This window comes from Phacochoerus africanus, chromosome 3 (genome assembly GCF_016906955.1).
Source record: "Phacochoerus africanus isolate WHEZ1 chromosome 3, ROS_Pafr_v1, whole genome shotgun sequence".
NCBI lineage: Eukaryota > Metazoa > Chordata > Mammalia > Artiodactyla > Suidae > Phacochoerus > Phacochoerus africanus.
In genome coordinates, this window is record NC_062546.1 from 202,892,173 (window position 1) to 202,904,947 (window position 12,775).

At 48.1% G+C, this 12,775-nt stretch overlaps 1 protein-coding gene across 41 annotated transcripts in view; it reads left to right on the forward strand.

Annotated features, from left to right (window-relative positions):
* Nucleotides 1-12,775, forward strand: part of LRRFIP1 (LRR binding FLII interacting protein 1) — a 158,821-nt gene that overhangs the window by 90,603 nt on the left and 55,443 nt on the right. For 16 of the 41 annotated variants that reach the window (XM_047773899.1, XM_047773863.1, XM_047773870.1 and 13 more), the window contains exons 3-6: nucleotides 3,021-3,038; nucleotides 6,847-6,894; nucleotides 8,382-8,426; nucleotides 9,009-9,059. The exons of 15 other annotated variants lie outside the window; for them this stretch is intronic. In XM_047773899.1, the coding sequence (XP_047629855.1) occupies nucleotides 3,021-3,038; nucleotides 6,847-6,894; nucleotides 8,382-8,426; nucleotides 9,009-9,059 (162 nt within the window). The remainder of the gene's footprint in view (nucleotides 1-3,020; nucleotides 3,039-6,846; nucleotides 6,895-8,381; nucleotides 8,427-9,008; nucleotides 9,060-12,775) is intronic. 10 more of the 41 variants (XM_047773906.1, XM_047773869.1, XM_047773887.1 and 7 more) reach the window with 2 other exon arrangements.

Consider the following 12,775-nt stretch of genomic DNA (forward strand, 5'->3'; position numbering starts at 1 on the left):
GGCATGGATTGGGAGTTTGGAGTTAACAGATGCAAACTATTGTATGAAGAATCGATAAACAACAAAATTCTACCCTACAGCACAGGGAACTGTACTCAGTGTCCTGTGATAAACCATCATGGAAGAGAATGTATAAAAGGAGTCCCCTGGTGGCCCAGTGGTTAAGGATTTGGGGTTGTCACTGCTATGGCTCACGTTTGATCCCTGATCCAGGAACTTCCACATGCTGGGGGCATGGCCAAAAAAAAAAAAAATTATATACATATAACCAAATCACTTTCCATACAGCAGAAATTAGCACAATATTGTAAATCAGCTGTACTTCAGTTTTTTTTAATTTAGCATTTTGGGGACAGGAGAGCATTGCCATGTAAAGTTTAGGTCTGCTTCCTCAAAAAAAGGGTTTGCAAGGTTTAGTATAGGAGTTCCGGATATGGCTCAGAGCTAATGAACCCAACTAGTATCCATGAGGAAGCAGGTTCCATCCCTGGCCTCGCTCAGTGGGTTAAGGATCCGGTGTTGCCGTGAGCTGTGACGTAGGTCGCAGATGTGGCTTGGATCCTGTGTTGCTGTGGCTGTGGTGTAGGCCGGCAGCTGCAGCTCCACTTACAACCCCTGCTAGCCTGGGAACTTCCATGTGCCAGGGGTGCGCTAAAGAACAGGAAAAAGAGAAGAGGAAGAAGAAGAAGAACGGTTTAATATAAAATTCATGTATATTTTATTAATAGTCAGAGGACTAAGGGGGGCGGGTGTCGGCAGGAACCTCCCGGGGCCCCTGGCCTGTGGCAGCGCTGGGCCTGGGCACTGTCACGGTCGGTGAGAAGGGTTTTAGTGACAGGTGACGGGAACAGACCTTAGATGACGCAGTTTTCCCAGAAGCTGAGAAAGCAGCCGGGCCAAGACTCAAATCTGGAACTTGAAAAGGCTGCAGAGCTTGTAATGTTCCTAGCACACCCTCTGCCTTGAATCCAAGCGTATAATCAACCATGAACACAAAGGGCAGCGTCAGTGTGTAAACCCTGGGGTTCAAGTTGGCCGGGACTGCACGGGCGCTGGCCAGAGGGGGCGGGACGGGGCGGGACGCGCACAGCCTTCAGTCTCCAGGGGGAAGCGCACCTTGAAAAACAAGTTTTTCCCTAGGTGCTGATTGCAGGCGCGTAATGTAAACAGACCAGGCGAGGGTTACAGAAGCCTGGAAGCAGCAGCGGTTCCTCCAGCTGGTTCTGGATGTGACCCAAGTCAGGGTGGGGGCAGGGGATGCCCATAGCTGTCCCCGGGTGCCAGTGTAGGGAGAGGAGGCGGATGAGGTGGCAGGTTTGAGGACCGTGTGCAGACAGCGGCCCTCGGGTTCCCCTCTGCGTACCACATCTCTGGGCCTGCGTCTTACTAGAACCAGTGCCACAATCTAGAGTTATACAACCTGAGAGCCTGAGGCTCTGGCATTTTAAGGTGTTAAGTGGAAATGACTATGCTTTGGAAGACCAGTGTTTGACTAGGAGGGTTGGTATTTTGGTGTAAAAATGGAGAAACGCGATCCCTGACGCCACGTGACGGCAAGCCATCGCACCTCTCTGCAGGTGCTCCTGAGCAGGGCCACGCGTTTCCCTGACCAGGAGGGCAGCTCGGTGGCAGGCAGCTGGGGCCTGTGGATGCCGGGAGAGCAGTGACCATCCCGGGCGGCTCAGGAGAGCGGGTAGCTGGTGACACCAGTGGAGGGCTTGGGAGGTGGGTTGTTGAAGCCACACTCGTGCTGGAGACCCTCCAAGGCCAGCGTGGACAGGGCACACTGAGGGGAGCCCAGGGTCATGAGTGCTGGGAGTGTAGACCTGTCATCAAGCCCCGCAGACCCTGAGGACACAGCCGAGAGCTGGCTGTAGGTCCCTCCAGACCGCCAGGGCCGCCAGCCCTCCCTCGTGGCCCAAAGCACAGCCAGCGCAGTTGGTTCTCACCACCCTCCCGGGTGAAAAGAACCATTCTGGAGAGGGCAGGATTATGAGCTCCCTTTGAGTGGCTTTATTAGGGAGGATACATAGATACTCTGAGGAAATCCAGGTGAACCTGGTAGTTGGTACAAGAATCTACACGGGTGGAAAAAGGCGGTGGTGCGATGACCAGGGGATAGGATGGCCAGGGTGAGTCCCCGTCATTGCTGTGGACCTGACAAACATTTCTGGTGGCGGCCCCGTGTTTAATAGAGTCCCCGTGTTGGCTATATTAGTCTGTGCTCACCCCTGTAGGGCTGGAAATGCCAAGTCTCGTAGTGGTGACAGCAAGGTGCCTTGGACAATGCCCGACTCGGCACAAGTTTTGTTGAATGAATGAATGAGTGAATGAATGGAGTAGACGTCTCAGTCTTACCTAGGGAGAACTATAACACTAGGAGAGGAGTTTCCGCTTGGTGCAGTGAGGTAAGAATCCGACTGCAGCGGCTTGGGGTGCTACAGAGGAGCAGGTTCGATCCCTGGCCCAGGAACTTCCATATGCCATGTGTGCAGCCATAAAAGAAATCAAAACAAAACTAGGAGAAAGAAACCTCTAGAGCAAACCGATATGTCAAGTCATGATAATAAGGTTTTAAAAAATTTTTTTTCAGTTATATTCTAGTGATCACTCTTTTTGGCTAGAATTGTCCTGGTATTCGGTTTATGTCTGCATGAATCAGACTATGAAAGCATATTCCTTCACTCTTTGTGAATTTGACCTGTTGACTTTCCAATTAAATTTCTGTACTTTTTTTGTTAAACAATCATCACTGTAGAAAGAAATTTTAAGTTGAAGATGAAGTTCTTTTTCCCGTGAACGGTAACAGGTTATGCAAACTTCCGCATTCGAATCGTTAGTAGCGGGATTCTTGTAGACGCATGTGGAGGTACCCGCGTTTAACCACTGTACCTTCTGGTTTTCAGTATGGCCTCTACTCATAGTTCTAGGTACTTACGGAAGCTTTTTTTTTCTGATGCTTCTACTCCTGTAACCGGATTCTACATTTCTTTCCCAATTTCTTTTGCCTTTCTCTGTAGATCTATCAGGTTCAAAAGGTAAGCTCTTGCTTCTTTGTTTTCTAATCTGCATGCTCTCTTCTCCCCTTTGCCGAGAGTCTGGCCACCTTTCAGAAATAACATCTTTGATTGAAAACATATCAAAGTTCTTACTGCTTCATTTAGTGCTTTACTGATATCGTTTATTACTGATATCCTTACTTCTGCCCCCACGAAAAGCAGCCATCAGCACTGTTTTCTGTGTACTGAATGCTTTTCTCATCTCCGTTTTTTTCAAGAAATTAGAAATTTATTTCTTTAAGAAAAAAAAAAGAACTCTAAGACAAAAGAAAAACCTTTTGAAATCAAATATTTAAAGGGAAAGATTATCCTTTCATATAATGTTTCTCGAGAATGTTTAAAAGATCAATCATATTACCAAACATTGAGTATGATATACTGATTTAAAAACTGAGTAAAAAAAGAAAATGATGATATAACAGTACAACCCCATAGCTTAAAACAAACCTGCCCTTGATTCCCAGTGTTCGGAGTGCTAACATGCATCTCTGTTTCCTAGTATTTTGGAGAAGCAGCTGAGGTTTAGAATAAATGTCCTGAGCAGGCTGGATACAGAAAACAGAGAACCAACCAAGTTAGTGACTCCTGATCCAGCAATAATGCAGGGGGAAGACCTGGTTCCCTGAGAATTTGCAGAAAATATAGACAGGGAGCTTCTCCATAAATGAATTGTTGTCGCTCACGACACCGGTAAATAGTTTTTTTGCAAATGTATGTAGTCTACAGATAAAGAAGGAGTGTATTTCTCCTCCTGGGGCTTCTTAGAAAATCAGAACGGGGTGACTTGCATCCGTAGGTTAGAACACACAGGCCCCTCACACACCCTCTATCAGTATGTTAACATCCTGTCGTCGGGTTCCTTTTACCAGCTACACTTCCAAACTGCCTTTCCTTCCTGCCCCCCTCACTCTGCGTAACTACTGCCCCCCAAAGTGTCAGGAAACCCATTAAGTAGGTGTCAGAATCTCAGTTTTTGCAGAGTCCACTTAGGCATGTACATTGAAGCCAGCGTTCCAAACCACACTTAGAAAGTATGGGTAAGAATTTCACAGGCAAGGAGTTCCCTGGTGGCTTGCCAGGTTAAGGACCTGGCATTGTCACTGCTGTGGCGTGGGTTCAGTCCCCGGCCTGGGAATTTCTGCATGCTGTAGGCACAGGCAAAAACAAAACAAAACAAAAAAAGCAAACCAAAAAAAAAGTATGTTTAAAAAAGAAAAAAAGAATGTCACAGGTAGAAGGCAAGGTTGGGAACTGTCACTCTGACCAGCAGAGGAGGATATGATTGCCTAAAACCTAGACCAGGGACTCTTACCTGGTCATGTCCATTTTGCTTCGTTCCCATCTGGTGCTGGATCGAGATTATTTTCATTTGACTAATTCACTAAGAATAGTCATTTGTGTACAAAGTACAACTAGAGGGAGCGCAGGAAGCCCCGTGGAAAAGCAGGTACCCGTTTCGACAGTAAAGATGTATCCAGGGTAGGGAAGGCTTTCCTTGTCACTAAGCCTCAGGAAAAGGAGAAGGGGTCAGCAAGCTCTCTGCCAGCCCCTCGGCGGCTGTCTTCATCGTGGTCTCTCTTCCGCTGAATCAAAGCTGTTTCTGAAAGTCAAGCTTCGTCGGCGCCTGTCTGCTTCTTGCTTCCCTCTGCATGACTCACCGGCTAATCACAGCAGTTTATATAGGCGGCACTATACGCTTTCCGGATCACCTGTGCTCTTGCTGCTGAGCTGACACCAGGGCCACTGGCACTTACTGTTTCCAGGGGCATCCTCCCTCCAGGAAATGGCCTGGAAACGTAGCTGGAGTTACAGCCTCTGTTTGTAAGGCCACCTGTGAACTCTGTGCAAGATTTGAAATACTGGGTCTTATTTTTATCCTAAAAAAGAGCAATAGATAGAATTTGATACAGCATAGAATTGGCCAGAAAAGAAAATAGGGACATAGAAAAGTGCAGAATACAGACTTCTTTCAGAATTTACTTTTTTTTCAATTTATATAGACCCCCCTCCTTTAAAAAACAAAAACAAAAACAAAACAAAACAAAACAAAACAAAAAAACAGGAGTTCCCGTCATGGCTCAGTGGTTAACAAACTTCTCTATGCTGCGGGTGTGGCCCTAAAAAGACAAAAGACAAAAACAAATAAATAAAATCGAATAAAAAAACAAATTGTCTTTCTATCTTGCTGATGAAGCCACGAGATAAAGGAAGGTTGGTGGCATCCAGTTTTATATATTTGGAATCTGACAGAGTGGGGAAAGCAGTAATTGAACGCAAAGTAGCCCTATGCTGTTGTTAACATTTCACTTAAACTAATGTTAAAACATGACTTTGGGAAGTGTTTGCGTTGATTCCCTTTCTCAATTTATAGTCTAAGGAAAGGAACTTACAGAAAAAGATGCGGCTTAGGTACTTGGGCTCTTCGAATTTTGTGTGGGTTGGAATTTTAAAGCGTTATTAACTTCTTCCCCCTGGCTTTCTTCTTCCGAATTTCTACTCAGCCCCATCTTTAAGAGAAAGGGGTGAGTTCCGTAAAATCTTAAGATTTAAACAAAAGAATGGCAAACCACTCATTAAAAAAAAAAAAAAAGCACAAGTGTCACTCCAGCTCAACAGCATAATTAAAACCTATTACCTGTTTGTATCTGTCCTTATTAAATAAAGCAGCCATTGTGCTCAAGCGTCTTTTAAAAATGAGCGAGGAGTTCCCTGGTGGCTCCGTGGTTAAGGATCTGGTGCTGGTTCGATCCCTGGAACGGCTGCATGCTATGGGCACAGCCAAAAGAGAGAGAGAGAGAGAGGATCAGGGCCAAGGAAGAGCCCTATGTTTTAAATCTGGCCGCCCCTCAAAGTACATGGAAACTAAACCAAACATAGCAGCAGCATGTTTTGGTAATTGTCAAACCATTTCAAAAAGTGTCCTGTTTGTCCAGCACCCAGGGTTTTTTAATTCTAATTATCAGCTTTTAACGTGTAAGAGGAAAATCACACCTCTGTTACATGACGGAGGTTTGGTTGGTTTTTTGACTTTCTCATTGGAAATGGAGAGAAAAGTGCGGGGAAAAGCAAAGCCCCATCATTTGAGACTCCTCCTGGGTTCCCACCTAAATTGGGAATTGCTATATTTCGTACCAGGAGTGGCCATTCTGAGTCTGCGTTTTTGATGCTGTCGCATCGCAGTTTGGAGGGCAAGACAGAAACAGAGGTGCGAGCGAAAGCAAACTCCAGGCGTCATTTTCCTTGCCTGTAAGCAGGACCTCTTCCACAGCAGCAGGCTGTCTGACCGTTCTGCCATCCCTGGCGTATCAGAACAGCCTCCACCGCACAGAGATGCTCACGGCCCCAGTTTAGCAAAGGTACCCGGAGCCCGAGCAAGGACCGGAGTCTAGGGGCCATCTCTCCTCCTTTCCCCAGGTTTTGGCATTCCTGACGCAGCAACACAGGAGTGGCTCTCGGCCTCCGCTTCTCTTAAATAGTGTTTTTTTCCTGCTGTCCTTGGCTCTGAAGGCATGACCAGCTTTGCAGAGGGACTTGAAGTGCTGCTGGGCTGTTTGAATTCCTGGTCTCTAGGGAGGACGCCCCCTTACCCCAGGAATGCTTTGCCCTGGGCTCTCTTGTACTGGGGGGGCATGGGGTCTCTTGCTGGGGTCTCGTGCTTCCCTGCTTTGCCTTGGCATGTGGCCTGCAGCGTGCAGCCCAGGCAGCAATTTGGACCTGCATGTCGGAGCCGTGTCTCACGCAGTTACCGTTCACTTCTTGCCTAATGTTCTCTCCCTTCTGTCTGTAGAAATACTATGGGCTGGATTCGAAATGGGGTGACATCGAGCAATGGATGGTAGGCCTCGAATATGATTTTAAGAAGCTTAAATGGTTTATGATTTGATTCTTCCGCCCGTTAATGACGTAGCCCGAGTCCTGCTGCACCTAATTTAATCCTGCCAGATCTGCTTCTGGGACTTTTGCATCTGGCCTGGTTGTTTACATCCCACGTGAAACTGGGTTAGAACCAGGCCTCCGTTCAGTCCACTGGGTAGCACCTGACACCTGGAGTCCCCAGGCCAGCATTTGGGGTGGAGGCGGCGGCGGTGGCGGGGGGGGAGGGGTTCACCCCCATTTCCTCTGTGGTGGACTCTGGGTGGGGGTGGGCAACGGCCCCCAGGCATGAGGACTTTCCCGGGGACCCACCACCCCTGGGTCTAGCCGTATCCAGGTGGAACCCCCAGGGAGCCATTTTGCTCCAGTCTCTCACTCGGGATTGCAGGTGGCTGCCCTGCCTGGTCACCGTCGCTGGGACCTTTAGCCACCCCTCACCTAGGCTGCGGTGCCTGAGACACCACTGCTCTTGGTGAGAAAATTCCTTCGCCTTCTCACCCTGTTCTCTGGCACAGCTTCTCTGTCTTCTTAAATCAAGTCAGATGCCGCCGAGGGACAGGAGGCTCTAGAAGAGGGGGTTCGAGAGCGGCCCCCTGGCCTCACTCCTCCTCCCAGTAATTCATCTGCCCGGGCGCCCCCCACCCCCGGTCCTTGTCACCTTGCTGACAAGGCCTCATGAGTGTCATCACGTCCTTATTGCATTTGAGAACCTGGCCTGTATGGAAATGCCCCTTTAAATGTCCCTCACACGTAAAATGATCTGAAGAAATATAAAATTGCCTCCTAACATGTTACAGACCTGGGGATAATGGAAGATAGTTGTTGAAATATCAAGAGGATACGGTTCCTCTATTTAAGAACTGTTTAACTTCACCCTCTGGGCGTGTGAACCATTATGTATTTTTATCAAATCTTACGACCCGGGTACAAAATGTGTCAGAGTTTTCGACGCCACCGAGAAAGCAAGCGCGAGGGGTGATTGTAACGGCGAGCAAGGCTGATTACAAGCTGCGTGCCAGCTTCTGAGCGGTCCAGACGGGGAGAGTCTTAGAAAATAGAGGCAGTGGCACCCTATGCATCTCCTACGGAAACGAGTTCTCTTCTGCTTCCCCAAGAGAGATGAGTGAGGTTTTGAATGTGAGAAGAAAAGTCGCTGGGTTCAAATGAACCAGATTAGATTTAAAACATGAAGTCCCAGCTTCTCCCCAGCAGACACATCCTGGCTCTAAAGCCAAAATGAGACATGTCAGCTCTTCATGTGCTGAAGGTACCCGCCCCTTTATAAGAAAACGTTTGCCCTCCGTGGCTTAATTGAAGTCTTTAAGCAAAAGCCAAAAGAGTATTTGTCTGCCGTTTCTGTCAGAAATAGTGCCCTGTGACCCGGTCGGGCCAGGGCTGCTTCTCCTCTGCCTCTAACCTCTCTGTACGTCTCCTCCGTTGCTTTGGTAGGAAGACAGTGAGCGCTACTCCCGCAGATCCAGAAGAAACACATCGGTCAGTATCGTGTGCCCTCGTCACCGAGGCGTTTGGGTGAAGTCTGATTTGCCGTTTTCGTGGCTCCAACCCATGCCTGATCTCTCCATCCATCTGTCTGTGTGTCTGTCCATGGAGCTGTATCCACATCCGTATCTCAATGCTACTTGCAAGAAATTCATCAGCACTTACACTATTGCCTAAACAAAGATTGGGGGCTCAGCTTTTAGTGTTTTGACCTAACTTTGGTGAGGGGAGAGTGTGTGAAGAAGGTCCGAGTATTGATATATTCATGAGTGTTCGTGCCTTTTTTTGGCTCCCGGACACCCAGGAATAATTTGCAGAGTAATACGCGTTAAGCTGTGTATTTGTAGGGATCCCAGCGAGGTAAACACCACGTTAGTGAAATTAACTTGAAACAGTCCTCTGTAAACAGAGGCATTTGGGGGAGACGCAGGCTCCGGTCCCCCAGGGTTTCCCGAGGGGCCTGATCTGCGCACCTGCTGTGCGTCGGGTCAGCCGCTCGGCCTGAGAGCTGGCTCTGGTGTCTCCGTGTTTGTCACCTCCTCTCCTCACGGCTGTTTTCATCCTTTCTTTCACCAGGCTTCGGATGAAGACGAGCGCATGTCCGTGGGTAGCCGCGGGAGCCTGAGGGTCAGTAACCGGGCACGGCTGAGTTTGCGTGGTCCCCTCTGTCCACCCTGCGTGGCGCGTGCAAGCTCCTTATCCCTGTAGCCTTAGAGTCAGCATCTAACTGACGAGATGCTTATTTAAAATCTGCTCAGTGGTGGGATGTTTCCTCGTGGGGTGCAGAGATTATTGATACACTTAGCAGCTTTGTTCTTTCTGCCCAGAACGGGAGTCCTCGTTGTGTCCCTTTGGGCCACATCGCAGAATGTCCCCATGAAACATGAAGGCAGCTTCTGTCCTCCTGGAAGCCCGTGCTCCCCATCAAATTGGAATCCCAGCTAAAGTCACTACAAGTTAAAGTTACTATGACTCAGTGGCGTTTTGTGTGGCTCCTTGAAAGCTGCCATAGGCTGTCTGGTGGAAGCCGAAGCCCTGGATGCATCCCAAAAGGGGCCGGTCCCCACCAGAAGCCGTTCCTTTCATCAGCTATGCTGAAATTTCTGCATCACCGACAGCCTGATGGTTGATAAACACAAATACACTTTTTTCCTTAAACATTCCAAAAATCTTCCTAATTATACTTGAAAACTTAAAGAAAAAAAAAAGTGCATGCTTTGGGAAGTGAAGCAGAGAAAACGTGTTTTACTTAGTTCTTGAAGTCAGTAACCTGAGCGCGTCAGTTTCTTTCACCACAGGGTTAAAGCTGCAGCTCCCTGCTGGTAGTGATTCCTTTCCAGCCTCTCTGTTTTAATGAAGGACCATATAGATGGAAAGGCTCGTTTTCAATCACAAGACTTCATGATGAAATCATGTCATGTCACCGCTAGCACTGCATGTCTCTCTGCACACTAAATGTGCCTTTAATTTGCCTGTTTATACCAACACACTCTCAAGGTGATGCAGTCAGCCTCTGTATCCCCGGGTTCCACGTGGTTCAACCAACCAGAGATTGAAAGTGTTCTGGGGGGCGGGATTCCAGAAAGTTCCGAAAAAACAAAACTTGAATCTGCTACACCTGCAACTATTCACATAGCATTTACATTGTATCTAGAACTATTTACATAGCCTTTGCATTGTAGTAGCTGTTATAAGTCATTCAGAGATGACAGAGCACACAGGTGTGTTCGTAGGTCATATGCAAATACTACCTCAGTTTATCTAAGGGACCTGAGCATCTGCAGATTCCAGTGTCTGTGCGGGTCCTGGAACCAAACCCCACAGATACCACAAGGACAGCTCTACGTTGTGGCCTTGCTGGTAAGCCATCGTCCTTGTCCTGGCAGTGCCAAAGGCAGACCCACAGTGATTTTGCCAGAAAGTTACAGTTGGAAGGTGAAGTCAGTTAAAGAGCTCCCTTGCTCTTTGAAACTTTCTCCTTAGCCAAATAGCTGTCACTTCCTCATATACCAAGAGGAAGTAAGACTCAGTGACCAAAACACGGTAAACGCCAGACTCAGTTTGCAGAATCTGTAGACGGGGGACAGAAACCACGCCATGGAGCAGGCCTGGAAGGCTGGGTCCCTGAAAGCAAAGGGAGAAGATGCTTTCTCAAGGAGGAGGGAGCCGGTCACGAGAGCACAGGACTCACGCGACCACTGGGCTCAACCCCAGGGAGGCCGGCGGTGAGCAGGGAACCTCTGATGGAAATTCAGGGAGAGCGGAACCTGGTTAATTCACGCTCAAGCAAGCAGAGGAGAGCGGCTGAATCCAAATCTTTCTATCCAATGGCATTTTCAGTCTGTGATGCTCCTTGACACGGTATTCAGGGTCTGGCAGTTATTTGCATTTTTCTAGAAAAATAATCTGTCACTTTCTTAAGATTCTCAGAGGGTTTCCTGACCCCAGAAAGCTTAAAACTATTGTACTGTTAGTGGCCGTTTGGGTGTTTATAGCATTTATTTCATTTTCAGTGACTTTAATCTGAAATGAGCTAAATTTCTTGGCTGGATACCACTCTTTGCCAAGATATCAAACCTGTTTGCTTTAGGATGTAACATCTCATAGAGGAGGTCCACAGTTAGGACGCTAAGTCAGAGGAGGGAGAGGGCGGAAAGTCAGCAGTGGATGGGTTTTCCTAGTTAGCCTGGTGCTTCCATGCCCTGCCCTTGCCCGTGATGCTCTTGGCCTAAAGAAATAACTCTCAGAGTTCCCCTTGTGGCTCGGTGGTAATGAACCTGACTGATATCCATGAGGATTCGGGTTCAATCCCTGGCCCCCCTCTGGGGGTTAAGGATCCGCCGTTGCCATGATCTGTGGTATAGGTCGAAGATGCAGCTCGGATCCCAGGGTGCTGTGGCTGTGGTGCACGGTGGCACCTGCAACTCTGATTTGACCCCTAGCCTGGGAACTTCCATCTGCCTCGGGTGTCGACCTACAAGAAAGAAAGGAAGAAAGAAAGAAGGAAAGGAAAGGAGGAAGAAAGAAAAGAAAGAAAGAAAGAAAGAAAGAAAGAAAGAAAGAAAGAAAGAAAGAAAGAAAGAAAGAAAGAAAGAAAGAAAGAAAGAAAGAAAAAGAAAAGAAAAAAGAAAAGAAAAGAAGTAACTCTTTTTAAAAACCACAGGCCTTGGAGTTCCCACTGTGGCACAGCAGGAGTCCCTGCGCCTGGGTGAGACCGTCGAGTAGACCTCGTGGCAGCAGTGGCGTCTCCGCAGCCCCAGGACGCAGGTTCTGTCCCCAGCACAGTGGTTTAAAGGATGTGTTGTTGCCACAGCTGAGGCATAGATTGCAGCTGTGGCTCCGATCTAATGATCCCTGGCCTGGGAATTCCACATGCCATGGGGCGGCCAAAGGGAAGGCAAAAAAATAAAGGCCTGGAGAACTTGGATCCTGGGGATAAGAGCCAAACCTGCTCGTCGTTAGCGTCTTTAGAGATGCAGCAGGAGCCCAGAGCAGGTAGCGCTCTGTGAACAACAGCAACCACCCAAGCCCCTAGGGGGCTGGAAGCCTGGCCGCTCCTGTCCGTGGGCGAGCAAGGCTCCCCTCTGCCCCCCGAGGGGCGCTCCTCTCAGTCCCTCTCTGCGTAGGGCCAATTTCTGCTTTTTCAGTGTTTTCACATTCTGAAAGCTTTAGTTTGCAGAGTTCAGAGACCATCTATCTTTTATCTCCTGCCTCTCAAAATACGGGCCTTCATTCCTCCGACGGTGACGATAACCCCTTAAATATGGAAGAAATTTTACTTTCCAAGGGTTTGTATGGACATTCTTCTCAGAAAACCTCGATGTAGATAACCTCAGTTCCTAATTTTCTTTGTTTAAAAATCCGTGCGCCTCTGTTCACCTTCAGCCTGATAGAAATGGGATGAACCAGGTAGAGGAGGAAATAGGATTTTGCTCGAACTGCTTCAGGTTTCATGACTTAGAGCGACATTTGCCACGGAGGTTTTCATTAATGGACTTTATGGTAGCTGTCACGCTGCTGTTACTGTGTTTACAATCCTAGAAGTCATGAAAAAAATGTGATTTGGGGGAGTTCCTGTTGTGGCTCAGTGGTAACAAACCCAACTAGCGTCCATGAGGATGTGGGTTCGATCCCTGGCCTCACTCAGTGGGTTAAGGATCCAGCGTTGCCGTGAGGGATGGTGTAGGTTGCAGATGTGACTCAGAGCTGGTGTGGCTGTGGCTGTGGTGCAGGCCAGCAGCTGCAACTCCGAGTTGATCCCTAGCCTGGGCACTTCCACATGCTGTGGGTGCAGCCCAAAAATCAGAAAAAAAAAAAAAAAAAGATAGTTTTGTTAGGATGTT